At 42.6% G+C, this 16975-nt stretch overlaps 1 protein-coding gene across 4 annotated transcripts; it reads left to right on the forward strand.

The window, feature by feature from the left end:
• Nucleotides 1–331: 331 nt before the first annotated feature.
• cd99 (CD99 molecule) lies at nt 332–15261 on the forward strand. 4 transcript variants are annotated; one of them, XM_080876817.1, is made up of 14 exons: nt 343–670; nt 5017–5049; nt 5132–5191; nt 5658–5690; nt 5900–5947; nt 6112–6150; nt 6534–6587; nt 7026–7103; nt 9014–9034; nt 9294–9314; nt 9682–9702; nt 11998–12108; nt 12206–12259; nt 13609–15261. In XM_080876817.1, the coding sequence occupies exons 1-14, from the start codon at nt 610–612 to the stop codon at nt 13635–13637; spliced, it is 663 nt and encodes a 220-aa protein (XP_080732943.1). In that variant the 5' UTR covers nt 343–609; the 3' UTR covers nt 13638–15261. The 4 variants fall into 4 exon arrangements, with proteins under 4 accessions (XP_080732946.1, XP_080732945.1, XP_080732944.1 ...); XM_080876818.1 differs by lacking the exon at nt 9014–9034 and having other exon boundaries at nt 339–670; XM_080876819.1 differs by lacking the exons at nt 11998–12108; nt 12206–12259; nt 13609–15261 and adding an exon at nt 10251–11014 and having other exon boundaries at nt 337–670.
• Nucleotides 15262–16975: the final 1714 nt, after the last annotated feature.

Below are 16975 nucleotides of genomic sequence, written 5' to 3' on the forward strand. Positions count from 1 at the left end.
TCTTACTGTTTATAGTTCTCTGTAATCACACAGGCATGGGCATACACCCCTGAACTGTTGCATGTCATAGTAATCATAGCCAAAAATCAGATTAATTGTAAAAGTTAAACTGGAACAAAAATGGATGAACAATGTGGAGAAAGGGTGTAAAATGACAGAGGCGGACACACACTAGGGGGCACACACGTTTTAGAAACTGTTGCTGGTTCTTGTTGTATAAGCTGGTTAGGAGCCTGAGCCCTTGGGCTACAACCAAGCCAGAAAATATGAGTCATCCCATGAAAGACCTCCCACCTGCCTTAAAAAAGCTCAGTCTTATATAGCTACAGGCGTAACTGAAGTACATAATCAGCAGCAAACATACGAACTGTAATATTTATATCGGCTGATGTAAATTTTGGGGAAATCGCTGAAAGATTTTAGGCTCCGTTTGCTGTTCTTGTATCTTTCCCTGCGTCTCACTCACAACGCCCTCTCAGAGGCTGCCACACCCAGTCTGTGCTTCACAGGCAAAGTTGACTCATGAAGTGTAAGAAGACACCAGCGGAGTGTTTCTGAGTCCACAAATACCCGCCGCCGACCCGCGCACACGGCTAAAGAAGAGCCAACATGAAGCTTTGTTTGAGGATTGCGGTGCTGCTTTTCCTGGTTACTGGAACATTAACACAAGGTAAAAGCACAGCTGCCATTATTATTGTGTGTAACTGCTTTTTAAGGTCACGCGAGACGAGTATAGCGAATTAAAAAGTTGTTTGGCCACTTGCCAAAAACAAACAAACAAGCAAATAAACAAAGAAGCACTTCTTTGAAAAGCTGGGTATTATTTCGTAGTAATAACGTCTGCTCTTTGCACATGCGGACGATATGATCCACACGCGTAAAATAAGACAAATGTTTGTAATAACGTGTAACTTTTGAGGACTGTGGTTCAATGCACACAAAAACCTGCAACCTGAGCACACGCTGAACTGTTTGCCTCGATCCAAACCGGGATACTCATCCTTTATTCACAATTTATTTAGTTCAGCTCACGAATCCGAACATTGTCTCTGTTAACAACCCTCCTGTGCGCACAAACGTCTGAAACTGCGCGTAACACGTCTCTCAAAACTTTAATGCGTGTGCGCCAATCGCTGATCACGTCATGCCCACGTGGGGTTTTGAAGCAAATTTAATGTTGCCAGCTTCGCACAGATCTACAGATATAGGCTGCGTTCAATTCCCAGTGTAAAACTGGGAGATCTGGGCTTCCTGTGTGGGGTTTTTGTGTGCTTTTTCAAATAAAGCGGACGTTTCTTTCGCTAAACAAACTCATAACCCGTTAGAAAACATGTATCAGTTACAGACGCTACACAGTAGCCGCCGAAATGTTCGAGTTATTGATTGAAGGATGTTCCTCCCAGAGTGCAATGATGTCATTAAAGAGTTTAGGCTTGAAGCTCATATCATTTGCAACATATTCCATACTCGAGATGTTTTTTGGAATAATTACATTAACACTACATTTCATATAATGTTGAAAAATGTTTATTACATGTTTGTTACAGTGTCCTTAGTGTGGTCCTCTGGTCTTTTTGTTCTTTGGGTCAAACACATGATAGCTGGTTCCTCTGAGGTTTCCAGGATTATTTCCTTTTTTGGGAATACACCAAATTCCAGAAGTGGAAGCAATTTGTCACACGACTGGTATGAGTTTAGAGCGAAAAGATGCTGCTCGTCAGGATCAAGCAAACAGTTTTATTTTCATTCATTTACAAATGAAGGTTGGGGTGCCTGTAGAAAAGATTGTGAGTGCGAGTGTGAGTGGGCCTGACGTGGCTGGATATCTGTTTGGACTAATGTGAGAAGATCCAAATCAACCAAGCTGATCTTCTCCTCGGTTCAAACACTAGTGTCCAAGTCCCTGTTCACTTTACATTACATTTATTTGACCTCTTGGAAATCCAGTTCATGTTTTGGAGACGGACAAATAACCACAACGATAATTCAATTCAATTTTATTTGTACAGCACCGAATCACAACAACAGTCACCTCAGGTGTTTTATATTGTAAGGTAGAGCCTACAATAACACAGAGAAAAACCCAACCCAGTGGGAAGGAAAAACTCCCTTTTAACAGGAAGAAACCTCCAGCAGAACCAGGCTCAGGGAGGGGCGGGGCCATCTGCTGTGATTGGTTGGGGTGAGAGAAGGAAGACAGGATAAAGACATGCTGTGGAAGAGAGACAGAGGTTAATAACAATAAACACATCACACTAAATTACAGACATTAAAGACACTAACAACAAGAAAGTGCTCAGTAACAACTCCAAAAATCAAATACAAGTAACACACATATCATATCACATCATATTATACACATCCAGGATTTGTTCAACATAGTTATACTCCAAGGTATAAACCTTTTCCACGGGAAAACGTCATGGGGACAAAAATACATCCATTCATTTTCTGCCACTTATCTAGGTTTGGTGTCCTTTCTGCATCCTGTTTGGGGGCGTTACTAAGCTAGCTGACAGATATCAGTCCAGCCTTTGTGAGTGTCAGCTACATTTAAAGTTTGCACGTCTTCCTCTGTCATACTTCCTGTATGAAACTCAAACAGAGCTGGTATGGCAAACCACAGGCATGCTTTCTAAAGTAGATGGCACGCACTGTAGTAACTGAGGTTTTCTACTTCACCCACAGCTCGTCACGATACTTTGCATAAATCTTAAATTATAACTGTAACCCAGGAAACATGCCGAAACACCCACACTGGCGTGCTCACCGTGGGGCCATACGTGCATGTTTGATGGGAAATTGATATTTGGAGAAAAGAATTAAAACACATTCCAAACTGCAGAACTCCCAGGATGGACCTCTGAGCCATCGTCTTACATCACCTGTCACAGGTCATGTGACCATGAGCAACACTGAATCAGAGCCACAAAGAGCTGATCAGTAATCTACATGTAATACATATTGTCCTGGCATGAGTCAGAAAAGGCCGTAGGTTTGTGGTGCTGTGTGCATATGTGCGTTTTGTCTGTCTGTCAGCACGATACCTTCAAAGCTGTTGACTGAATTCTGGGGGGGATTAGAGTGGGCTCATGTCCACTCAAATGTTGCTTACATCCACCAAGGTTGAAACAGACTGAGAAAAATAGACTGAAAAACTCAACTTGACCCCAAAATGTGTCAGATCTTTAACGACAGAACTGTGAAGAGAGGCAACGTTGTATGTTCAGTTGTCTTGTATTCAGCACAACAACAACAGTCGCCTCAAGGTGTTTTATATTGTAAGGTAGACCCTACAATAATACACCCAACAATCAAATGAAGAAACCTCCCTTCACACAGATCTACAAATATAGGCTGCGTATATATTACATAATAAGCCAAACAATTAAACAACAAACTCCCAGCATGGATAAACTAATTGTAGGAAGACACCAGAGAATGAAACTAAAATGAAACAAAATCCGAAAGCTTCTGTTGTCCATCACCTGCTGCTGTACAACATTTGTCATGCTGCACTCATCTGGTCACAAACTATATTTAAAAAGTGCAAAGCAGATAAAAGGAATATATGCAAAAACTAGTTCGAGTACTGGCCAGAGAGCTGCCTTAGTGCAGCTTCGCGCTTCTCGTTTCTTGTTTTTCTGTTTACTGCTGCATTCATGTGGTTCAAAGTGCGTCCTGGTTGTGCTTTATAACCACAGATGAACCAAAAGGCACACGAGTCCTCTAAGACAGCGGTCTCCAACCTTTTTTGCGCCACGGACCGGTTTATGCCCGACAATATTTTCATGGACCGGCCTTTAAGGTGTCGCGGATAAATACAACAAAATAAAACTAGTACCGGTACCGAAAAAAGAAAATCTATTCATAACACACGTGAAAAGACCCAGGAAAACCGCGTAAATGCTAAAAACGATAACAAAATAACGCTGAAAACTGATAAAAACCCTGAAAACCAGACATTTCAGACCTGAGCCTCAACTCTCGCGGCCCGGTACCGGTCCGAGGCCCGGGGGTTGGGGACCGCTGCTCTAAGACGGTCTGCAGAGCTGCTGCTCTGAGGCAAACCTGTCTGTGGGCGCGTACAGTACAAGATCAACGGGCCCAGCAAGTGCTGGATTTCTGCACTTGTTCAGGCAAAGTGCGGCTCACACCTCCTACTTTCAGTTGTGACTCGTGCTTTTTACAGCTTCTTGATGTGTCAGTCAGAGCTGCCCTAGCAACCAGCAAATACACTGTATGACTGTATCCAACACGCAAGGGGCACAGTGAGCTGTGGGCCCGGCACATCTGGCATGCGATTAGTGTGGACTGTGGGTTGTGACGACTCAGTGCTGCTTTCAATAGCACAGGGAACATTCTGACTCCATTCTGCAATAAAAACATGAATAGGTAAAAAATTCAATTGGTTAATTTCAGCCAGTTTTCCCAGTTCTAAGTTCGACTTAGTGAAACTGGTATTTAAGATTAGTTTTACAAAGTACAGATCGTGAAGGTATTTAAAATATGTTAATAAACAAAGGCTACAAATAAACAACACGATACCAAACATCTTAATAATTCAGTGATGATATCGTAGAAAACATGATAGAAATGTAAAACTATGGCGTTCAGCGGGAAATAAAAACAGCAGTCACTGTGAAACATGAACCTCACATCTACCTGCCACCGTCCACACTGTGCATGAAACCATCTAATGTGACGTCACCATTCTGGACATGTTCGCTCTGCTGGTACTCCCAGCACTCCCAGTACTCCCAGCCTTCCATTCATGACCCAGGTCACTCACAGCTTCCCACCATGGGCCCACACGGGCATGTTTGTGTCTGCTAGTTAAAGACTCAGAGGAAATCAGACATGCTGACAAAGCTGGATATAAACATATATAGATATAAATATAAAGGGTATTTATGTGAAGTGTGATGTAGTGTGACAGTGTTACCCTCCTGTGGTTACAGTCAACAGTCTCCACTATTAAACTGTAATGCTCTTCCTCATGTCTTCTTCATACAGAACTCAGCCTGGAGGATGGGTTGGATGAAATAAGTGAGTGACCGTCACATCGGGCACTTTTCCTAGCATTGTTTTTTTAAAGGTTTCATTCACTCGTTTCTTTCTGTTTCTTTAGAAACGACAACCCAAAAGCCCAAAGAGAAGCCAAAGGCACCAGAGCAGCCCAATAAGGATGGTTTGTAGTATTTCATGTGTTACGACTGAACTTTGAAGCACGCCATCAGTGGCCTTTTGTTTACAGTGATGTATATTACACATATGATGATCTGTGTTAGTCTGTCCCATTGTCCTGAACACAATATGTCAGTGCTCAGTAATGACATGAATGACATACATATATATGTATATATATGAGATTACAGGTGTATCCATTGTAACATATCGTCTGTGTAAATCAAACTCGATGAATCAAACTTGGATGTTTTTCATGCTCTTCTTTGTGGCTCTGGCAGTCATTCGTGCCATCTTTAAATTTCCCAGAAACTGCTTCATAATAAGAACGTAAGACTGTGAAAGCAGAAATAAAACGGTATAAATATAGATTTAAACGTATGTCCCAGTTGATATGCTGCACAGCTTCCTGTTTTGAAGCCACACACGTGGACGGGTTAACAGACTAATTCCATGTGTTTCTCCTTCAGGTGAGCTAGACCTTTGGGATGCATTTGGACCAGGTAGATACGCTGACGTCTTATTTTACTGATTGTCTTCTGCTGAGTGTCAGAATTTGTTCTGCGTAATATATTTGTCCTTTTTTAATCTTATGTCTGATTTTTACTTCTACAAATGCAAAACTGTTAAGCATAAATCATAAAATAGCTCCTCGTTAGCCATGCTTGGACTGTCCACCACTGTTTTGTTTAAATTAATCTTTCTTCCACAGACGAGCCACAGCCGGAAAAACCCAAGAAACCAAGTCCTGGAGACTCTGGTAGGTCTGACAGCCTTCATACATCCTGTGCTTTTGTATCATTTGTGATGCAGGGACATTGACGCTAAGACGGATTTTACATGTTTGTTTTGTGTGTGAGTGTATTTGAAGGTAAATGAATCATCACTTACAGTGTTTGAAGAATTTTCTTTTTTATGTCACAGATTCCAATGGATTCAATCTGGGAGACGCTGTCAATCCAGGTAAAGACATGGATCATTCCCATCAGTCACTCCAGTTTTGTTAGTAGTAGCAATGGTGAGTACTGGGAAGCGTTTCCTTTACGCCTCAACAAGGGTGAGAGAGTGTGGAGCGAGTTCATCTGTGCTCGAGCTGGCTGGCCCTCCCCCGCCTGCTTTGAGCTGTCAGCTGTAGATTCAGTCTGGACTCAGTCATTAATGTTGAGTCTGGCTGATTGACTGCTGTGTGTGGCTCAATGCTAACATGGTGCTATCTGCACAGAGCATGGACGTATAGCACTGCTGCTGTGCTCACAGGTGGGCCTTTGCCCACATAGACTTTAATCCATCTGCTCTGTTTATCGTATATATTATTATTGGTTCTCATGATGCATTTGTATTTACAGGACCTACCACTAAACCTGACAAACCTGCTGTCAACCCACCAAAGGGTGGAGGAGGTAAGCCTCTGTTTCATAAGCTGCTGTCAGTGGCAGGTTGTTGGTTCGACACTGATTTATGGATGAGATTCCAGTTTAGCAGCTCTGACCTGAGGCTCTGTCTCTTTGCTTCCCTGTCAGTTCTTCAGTGCACATCATGAAGGCAAATAAACATAATAATTGAGGCATTTTGAGGTTTTGGTCAGATATAATCACGTGACCTTACATATGCTTTTCCTGTCACAACCATGAATGGAAATAAATTTACCTTTTTAAGATATGACAACGACTGAATTCATCAAGAAAACCCACATTTGTGTTCACTGATTATCAAGCAGTGTCTTTGTGGCAGATTTTCAGTCTCAGCAGATGTTGTTAACATGTGGAAACAGCTGTAGCAGTACAGAAGTGTTGGTGTTCTCATGTGACGGCATAATTGGTTGTTCATCATTTTTTCAGGTGGTGGAACGTTTGATGATTCCGACTTGTTTGATGTAAGCAATGGAGACTACAAGCCTGATGGAGGCCGCTCAGGAGGTACGATAACGGTTGTTTTATGATGTTATTTCTATCGTTTTTTATGTCTCTGTCTTGGCTCTGTGTAACCCTAAATCACAGGTGTCCAGCTCCAGGCCTCCAGTGCCCTGCAGGTTTTAGATGTGACCTTGACCCAGCACAGCTGGTTTAAATGACTAAATGACCTCCTCAACATGTCTTGAAGGTCTCCAGAGGCCTGGGAATGATTTGATTCAGGTGTGTTGACCCAGGGTGAGGAGTTGGACACCCCTGGGATAAATGCATCAGGATGTTACTCGTTGTGCTTCCAGCTGTATACTGCTGGTGTTTGCAGCTGTAGACCTTTGATTATATAAATGACAGATGGCACTATAACACGGTCTAAATCTGCACTGTAGCTGATAAGTGTTTTGTTACTGCTGTTATGCAGTTTGTTTCCCATTTGTGAGTCAGAAAATTCAGTGGTTCCAGTTTGTATTTAGGAAACATTTTGGAGTTTGTGCAGTACTTCCTCTCTGTTGTTGTGTTTTGTTGCCCTTCACTACCGCTGACTCTGCCCAGCTGCTATAATGGTATCATGTGTCACTGGAAGACAACAACACATTGATATAATGTCACGGTAATGTTGACGCCCTGTGGCTCTTCTCCAACACTGTTTCATTATTTATCCTTGATGTTGTCTCGAGGGAACTAAAATTACTTAAAGACAAAAGAGACAGTTTCATATGCACAGAAGCAACTATCTTTTTATTTTTAGTCTTTATTGCAGTAGATTCTTTTGGCCGTCTTTATCATTGAGGTTAATGCACTTTGGCCCCTTATTTGTTATTTAATGAGTTTACTGCACATCTGTTTAACCCTTCCATGCATGAATTATGACAGCCGCACTCTGGATGTTTTTCTTTAGTATTTTTATTCTTCTTTAGGCTTAAAAAAAGATTTTTGAACTTCTTCTTTTTAAACGTGTACTTTTCAAAGAGTTTTTTACATCCACTTAGGTAGACAACAGGCACACAAATAAATAATATACGCTGTGTAAAAACTATAAAATAGCTCAAATATTTGTGATAAAAAACATGTCAATATAACAGCATGTATATAAACTATAACAAATAGGGTTTGGAGGGACACATCAGTGTCCAGTGCAGTGGTTTATGTGCAAGTATACCATCAACACTGACAGACGTACAAGTAAACAGCCTTTGAATAGCTGCAGTGACCGCTGTGTGAAAGGTTAAAAAGCTGCGATGGAGCTTTTGGAACTGTTTTTATTGGTCACATTTGGAGGTTTGAGGATGGGACATAAAAGCATTTTCACTTTGTTGTTTTTGTTTAGACTTGAAGTGGTCACCAGAACTAGAAAGGTGCTACGTTAGGACCAGTCTGAGGTGCTCCTGTGTAGATCAGTACTGAGCTGCTGATGCTGTTCTGCTGACCTTTAAATGGTTAGAAGCTATTTTTACCAAAGGACAGATCAAAACGTCTCATCGTTTATCAGAACTGCTGCAATGTTGTTTCTTCTTATCATTGGAAAAAAGGAAAATACAGAAAAACAAGTGTAGATCTTTTTGTTTTTTAATTCCTAGATAACAGGACACAGGCCTCGAGGGCTGGTGTCCTGCAGGTTTTAGAGATCACCTGAATCACATGATCAGTTCATTCCCAGGCCTCTGGAGACCTTCAGGACATGTTGAGGAGGTCATTTAAATCAGCTGTGTTGGATCAAGGACACATCGAAAACCTGCAGGACACCGGAGGCCTGGAGATGGACACCCTTGGTCTTGGTTTAGTGACAGCATTAGAATAATTAGTTGTATTTTGACCAAAGACAGGAAAGACAAGTCATGACTGAGGTATGTGATGTCATGTTGACTTGCTGTGCTGAGAGTCTGAGGTCAGCTCTCTGACTGACGTCTAACCTTTTCTTCCAGGTCGTGCCATGGGTCCTCAGGGTATGCAGTATTTTGGTTCATCTTGTCTCGTTTTTACCTTACAAATATTATGACTACATGTTTCATTTAACAAGAGTAGCAGGAGTGCACTGCTGTCCTAAGTTATCATGCCACAAAAAATACTTATACTTTGCTCAAGATCAGCCAATGAGCACAATCGTCCTCGTGTTAGCATTAGCATGACATGACATCAGTGTCACAGTATGAAGCACGTCTGTAATAAACACTGTTGATTAATGCGAATCCCGTGTTCTCACAGGTGGCGCTGACCAGCCTCAAGGTGAGTCCCACGTTTGATCTTCAGTCCATGCTTTGCCTGGACGAGTGCAGAAATGCAGCACTCGATGGGCCTGTTGTACTGTACCCACACACACACAGGTTTGCCTCAGAGCAGCAGCTCTGCAGACAGTCTTAGAGGACTCGTGTGCCTTTTGGTTCATCTGTGGTTATAAAGAACAACCAGGACGCACTTTGAACCACATGAATGCAGCAGTAAACAGAAAAACAAGAATCCAGAAGCACGAAGCTGCACTAAGGCAGCTCGCTCGTCCTCGTGTTAGCATTAGCATGACATGACATCAGTGTCACAGTATGAAGCACGTCTGTAATAAACACTGTTGATTAATGTGAATCCCGTGTTCTCACAGGTGGCGCTGACCAGCCTCAAGGTGAGTCCCACGTTTGATCTTCAGTCCATGCTTTGCTAGACCTGCACAGTGTGTCCTCCATATGAGGACCATGCTCAGTCTCCAGCACTAACAGTGTTCTTGTTTTTATGATCACGTGGAATTTGTTTAAATGTGGTGATGATGTAATCATGAGCTGTAATAATAACAGTGGATCATTTGGTTGTGCAGTCGCTATAAAAAGGTTTCAGCACATGAGACCAACATTTATCTATTCGGCCTTGAAGACGCGCAGCCCTTCTTCCTGTGTGTTCGTCTTCAGAATCGAAGCTCTTGAGTTGTTGTTGGTCATTTCCTGTTTCCTGTCATGGAGGAAGCACCACAGAATGCCTCTGCTTTCCTACATACGTTTTTATCATTATGGACTTCCTGTTACTAGTTGTTTTGAAAGCTCTGCTAGCTCATTACCTTGGTGGGTAGGAGCTGGATTATGTGCTGGCTGTTTGATGGGCTGCATTTTGTTTAAGTTGCTAATGGCCCCCCGGTCTGGTTCCTCTGGTTAAAACCCTGCTACGATTGTGTCGTTGCAGATCCAGACTTTCTGTGGGGCCACATCCTGAAGATGTTAAACGCTAACATGCCCGAGGAATTCTATGTTTGGATGTCCAACTTAAAGCAGATCTTAACACCTCTGTTAGAGCGGGCCATGGATCTGTTACAAGCTGTGCAATGAGCTGTTGGGTCATGCGGCGGTTTACAAAAGCTGTTTTCAATATCTGATGGACTCAAAATGAGCAGTTAGACATGTTGTTTTGCTGGGTGCCAGGATTGTGGTCATTGGGATACTTTTTTATGTTACTTCATTTTCTGTGTAATTTGTTGCTGTGCAAACAAATGTGTGCTTTGTAGTACTTTGACAGTCAGAGGGGACCACATACCAGCAGCACCTCATACTGGGAGAGTTTTTTAAAGAACGTCTGACTGTGAATGCAGCTAAATATCACATGTTCATCCATGTTCATGACAACTGGTTTGCTTACTGGAAATCAGGTTTTTTACTGCCATCCCTTTGTGTCAGGACACGCCTGCGTATCTCTTCCACAGTCGGCATTCTTAGGATAGCACGCATTGAAAGCCTCAGCTGACACATCCAACATGTAGAGCTGCAAACTTCCCGGGGTAGACTTTCTGATGTGTGATCCGATGATGCTTCTTCTCTCTGGCACAGCTCAGCTTCTGAACTGCTCTTTGTGTGACTGGACTTTTGGTTTTTGCTTCGAGTCTTTAAGGGATTTGGATTTTATTTTGAGAAAAGTGTAACACATAATAATAAAATCATAAAAGCAGCTTGAAACGGTCAGTGTATCTGAAATATGATTCCTAAATCCACAAGAGTTGTTGTGCTGTAGGATTTAGATTTTATAATGACCTCGACTTATGTCCCAGTATCATAATAACATAACAGACACATCACGCTAAGCCCTCGGGGGTCCTGTGTGAGACAGGAGAGCAGTGAGTGACATTCTCCACATTTCCCAGCAGTAAGTCATGCACACAGCTGCCAGCCTGCCTTGTTTTCTTGTTGTTTAATATCCAGGCAACTCCCTGTTTTAGTGATCGGCAGCATCATGAGACAAAGCTCAGTGACTCAGTGTGGCTTCAAAGAACAGCTTCATTATTCATGCTGCCACGCCCTGCACTGGAGCTGCTGCATCTGCCTTTCATTTGCCTTCCTGCACATTTTCCCAGTGCTGCCAGTAACTGTGGCATTGAAAGTTATTAACGCCACAGGTACCGCCATCGTGTGGTGAACTGTGGTCATTACAGCTCATGGACTGGGTCTGGATCAAGCTTTTTGAATTGTTCCTAAAATCTTAAACTCTAACGATCATGTTTGTGAGCCAAACAAACACAGAGCGCTGTTTCGATTTCTCACTTGAGCAGGTATCAAGTTACAAGTATTTGCAAACATTTGCCACTCTTAAAGCAGAGGTGCCCAACTCCAGGCCTCGAGGGCCGGTGTCCTGCAGGTTTCAAATCTCACCCTGGGTCAACACACCTGATTCACAGGTTTAGTTCATTCCCAGCCTCTGGAGAACTACAAGACATGTTGAGGAGGTCATTTAGCCATTTAAATCAGCTGTGCTGGATCAAGGACACGTCTAAACCTGCAGGGCGCCGGCCCTCGAGGCCTGGAGTTGGACACTCCTGCTTTAAAGTGATTTTACTCTGATCTTGATAAACGAAGTCATTTGACATACCGATTAAAAAATAGAATTTGAATACATTTAAAGTGGGTCCCTTCCAGTAATGTCTGTGTCCTTTTTCCGTTCGAAGGGAGTGGTCCGATTGCAGGAATCATCAGTGCCGTAGGCGTTGCCCTGGTGGGAGCAGCGTCCAGTTACTTTGCTTATCAGAAGAAGAAACTGTGCTTCAAGCTGCAGGGAGGTCGGTATCCCTCGTTTCTGTAATAATGATTTCAGTATTACTGCTGATTACAGATAACAGGACTCTGACATCATCCTGATAAGTGTTTCTGATCCAGGTGCAGATCCAGAGAGTGGTAAAGGACACCAAGGCACTCATTCCGAGCCTCAAGGTAAGTTCTCACAGTCCACGCACGGTGGCGTGACACGCCCCAAAGCTGCCCGCGCATGCGCCACTTTTGGTGTTGTTTCGGACGGCCTGCACATCTTGATTTTTGTAACCTGGGTTGAAGACGGGAGTGTATGATCGTATTCTCTCCACCACCAGGGGCGAAGGGCTTCAACAGAATGAAAAATGTGAGGTTTTTGGAGAAACAAGACTGTTTTCTTTGTTTCCTGTCTTTACTTCTACACCAGTGATAATTCACAGTTTATTTGTGAGAAGGCTGCAGAGCGTCAGGGCTCTGTGACACGGCCATGAATCAGGCTCAAGCTGGCTGCTTACTACGAAGTTACAAAAGGTGTCTTAACTCATTCACTGCCATTGACGTCTATAGACGTCAATTACGTTTCCAATGGGAGGGGCTAGAATACAACCTCGGGCAGCTTGTCAGTGAACATCAGACTGCTTGAAATGTATTTTTCACAAAAAGCTCGTTTTCTCCCTTTTTGTGGTCAAAACAGGCATTTTTGGTGGAACCCACCTCTCTTCTACAGCTGATTACTAAAGAATGGAAAATGGTAGAAACAAGCTTTTTTTTTTGGATGGAAGAAGAGAGTCTGTTCTTCATTTTGGTAGGTTCAGCGTTTATATGATCATAACACACAGTTTTCTGTGGCTCTTCAAAAATGAGTAAAAATGCTCAAAAACCCTGGCAGTGAATGAGTTAATAAGGAGTGTTCACTGGACTGAGATCTGCTGAGGACAGCAGCATCACCTCATCAAACCGTTCAGTGAACCTTCATGACGAGACCACACCCATCACCAAGGTGATCACTGAGACCTGCCTGGGGTGCTTGACTGTCACGCTGTCACAGAGTAACAGTAAAGAGTACCTCTCAGCCCCTCATTACAGAGTAGATTCTAGTTACTGTAGCTTTAGTGTTACTTGTTTTCTCAGCTGTGACACAGGAGCGATGACTGGTCAGTCAACAGTTTTAAAACTGTTACGCTCTGAAATGTGTGACCTGAGCAGTGAGTGAGCTTGTTTGCTAACAGATGTTCATTGATATGATAAAGTCATGTTAAGTGTGAACTGGAAGGAGAAAAATCAGAGTGCACAAAGTGAATATTTAAAATGTTTGAATGCAGATCAGTCTGCTGTTCGCAGCTCGAATACTAAAGAATGATTAGGGGGAAATAATCAGTGATTATATGTAACAAGTCTTAAATGAAGGTCCGATGGAGCGTGATATTGGCAACATCCAGAACAGCACCAAAAAGACTAACTAAGCCCAGCCTGCCCCCTGGTGGTGACTGTGAACAGGCACTGGCTTATCGCTGTGCTCTTTCTAACTTCAGTTCTCAGCAACCTGCTCCAGACAAACTAGACGCGTCTCTCCTGCTGCCAGAGGACTTCATTCAACTTCCAGTCAGCCTTGTTGGTGGTGCTTCTGCAGCCTGATCGACTTAAACCAGAACTACAACTGTAGCCCAGCTTGAAGACTGTCCATTTGCAAACATCTGAGTGTGCATCTTCTCTTTGTGTCTTTAACAAAAATCAGAATATCCCAAAGGTGATTTGAAAGGAGCATTGTATTTGTGTTTGTTGGCTGTGTGTAACTACTGTAAAGATGAATACTCTGGCACTGTGGTAATACACACATTTATTTTAAAGTAGGTGCAAATATTCATGCAGGTGATATTTTTAACAGTAAGTCTCCTCTGTAGGGTTCCCGTTTAAAACACTCGTTACTACAGTTTACTAAATACACACATATACTATTCAGCGTAGCGCACACCTCTGCAGCACACCTCTGCAGAGAACAGGGATATAAAAGCTGCTGGGCAGCGCAAAATGAACACATCCAAACACAGCAGTGACCCCGTTTGGAGCAGGGTGTGTTCATGCTAGCCAGCCTGGTCCCTGGAGGTGTTTCAAACTGAAGGAGAGCTTTCATTAGTTGAGCTGTAGTTTAGGCTCAGTGTGTGACCGATGAAAATCAACTGAAAATGTGTATTTTAGAGTAAAAGAACCGTGTTTGTCGCATGATTTAAGCGTTTAGTGGAAGTGCACATTCTTCAGGAGGCCACGCACATTTCCAGTGCTGGTAAACGACAGCAGGAAGCACAGCCCGTGCTGAGCGCATGGAGATGTTTGTAGTGTTGGTTGCAGTGTGAGCACATCTGTTCATGAAACACAAAAAATGCACATTTATTATTGCACTCGTTGTAGCCAACTCTTAGGATCTTTGCTCTTAATGTAACATACAGCACAAACATGAGTTTCTTGCTATCTTGAGCTTGATTATAAATATTCATTTTCCTCCGTCTGTCCAAAACCTTTTTATCGTCCTAACAGTCAGTCTGCTGCTTTGTAGATGAACGCTCAGAATCAGCAGCTCTTTATCAACATATGATTTATGCCAAATGATGAGAAGTAATTGTACACAGTGTCCTAAATACGATGTCACTAAAAGTTTGAACATTTAGCAGCTGAATTCAGGTGTTTGGTATATTTACATGGGATGTGTAGATGTGTCGGCTCATGTTTAGCAAACAGAGAGTTTGTGAAAGGTTTAATGAATCAGTGCCTTAGACGAGCAGCAGCCACAGATCACTGGGCCGACGCATTTATGCTCATCAGGTGTTTGTTTTAGTGTGACACGTTGTGTGCTGTCCCACAGACTCACACTGGGACATTGGTCATAAATGAGCTTCACATTACAGTCTGAGGGCTCATCAGCAGACACTCAGACTGTAATGTGATGTGAACTCTTACGATGCTAAAATATTGAAATAGTTTGCATCCCTGTGAGATGTAGATAGTTGGGGAGCTGGTGTGTACAGATGCTTTGAGCTTTGTTAGTCTGTTACTAATTTGTCTGGGTTTACAAACCGAGATGTGATCCAGGTTATTTAGTTGTTTACATCTGACTTAGATGAGAGAAATGTTGCATTTGTGAGTGGATTTAATGTACGCTAATGTTTCAAATAAAATGATCTGTGTTTGTATTTTGGAACCCTCGTTGTGTTTAACCTGCACCAAGTCCACACAAACGTACCTGAGCAGCTGAAAGTCTGCTCCCATTTTTATGCTTCATTTTAAATCCTTTTGTTGGAGTGCAAAGGCAAAGCTGTTGGACTTGTTTCATATCTAAATGCTTCTCTAGTTTTTATGAGAATACACATATTCAGGTAAAGACTGTAGAATAATACAGAGAAGATCCCCTTTGAGCGCTTTGGTGACAGTGGGAAAGAAGACTCCCTTTCAACGGGAAGAAACCTCCGGCAGAACCAATAAAAACGAACGATTCAGTGCAGAGAGGTCTATCAACACATAGTGAGTGAAGCAGAAACACCCAGTGCATCATGGGAATCCCCGGCAGCCTACACCTGTTGCAGCATAACTAAGGGAGGATTCAGGGTCACCTGGTCCAGCCCTAACTATATGCTTTAGCAAAAAGGAAAGTTTGAAGCCTAATCTTGAAAGTAGAGATAGTGTCTGTCTCCTGAATCCAAACTGGAAGCTGGTTCCACAGAAGAGGGGCCTGAAAACTGAAGGCTCTGCCTCCCATTCTACTTTTAAATACTCTAGGAACAACAAGTAGGCCTGCAGAGCGAGAGCGAAGTGCTCTAATAGGGTGATATGGTACTACAAGGTCATTAAGATAAGATGGGGCCTGATTATTTAAGACCTTGTATGTGAGGAGCAGGATTTTGAATTCTGGATTTAACAGGAAGCCAAAACAGGAGAAATCTGCTCTCTTTCTAGTCCCTGTCAGGACTCTTGCTGCAGCATTTTGGATCAGCTGAAGGCTTTTCAGGGAGTTTTTTGGACATCCTGATAATAATGAATTACAGTCGTCCAGCCTGGAAGTAATAAATGCATGAACTAGTTTTTCAGCGTCACTCTGAGACAGGATATTTCTAATTTTAGAGATGTTGCGCAAATGGAAGAACGCAGTCTTACATATTTGTTTAATATGTGCGTTGAAGGACATGTCCTGGTCAAAAATGACTCCAAGGTTCCTCACAGTGTTACTGGAGGCCAAGGTAATGCCATCCAGGGTAAGAATCTGCTTAGATACCATATTTCTAAGATTCTCAGGGCCGAGTACAATAACCTCAGTTTGATTTGAATGAAGAAGCAGAAAGTTAGAAATACACACATAAAAAACAGGAGTTTCTTTATGTTTCATCTAGTTTATAATGAAATCTTATGTCATATTCAGCCAGATATGATCTAAAAAAATTTGATGGAAACCACTCATTTCCATTTTAATTTCTAACCTCTAATATGGACTGGCTTTGTCGATGTTGCACCACCTATACACATACGGTTTCAACAAATGCGCTGTTATGAACAAAGAATGTAACGGTGACACACAGCGTTGCATTCTTACTGAGCTCATAATAGGCAGCTGTCACTGGGTCAGGTGGGCATCGCACTGGTCCTGGGGTTGGTTGTCACACCTGTGAGGTGGACATGTGAATGCTGGTGTCTTTTAAAAGATACATTAATGCTATCAATGATACAAAAGTCCATAAAATAGATTAGATTAGACTTTATTAATCCGGCGGGCGGAGATGGTGTAGTGCGGTGCTGCAGAGCTGCTGGAAAAGCTGCCACAGCCACATAGGTCATGAAATGCAGGATTTGTTCTCTTTGATAGACGCTACATCATTAAAGCACTTCACTGCTCATATGCACAGTTATTACTCACAC

This window comes from Rhamphochromis sp. 'chilingali' (assembly GCF_963969265.1).
Source record: "Rhamphochromis sp. 'chilingali' genome assembly, chromosome: 3".
Classification (NCBI taxonomy): Eukaryota; Metazoa; Chordata; class Actinopteri; order Cichliformes; family Cichlidae; genus Rhamphochromis; species Rhamphochromis sp. 'chilingali'.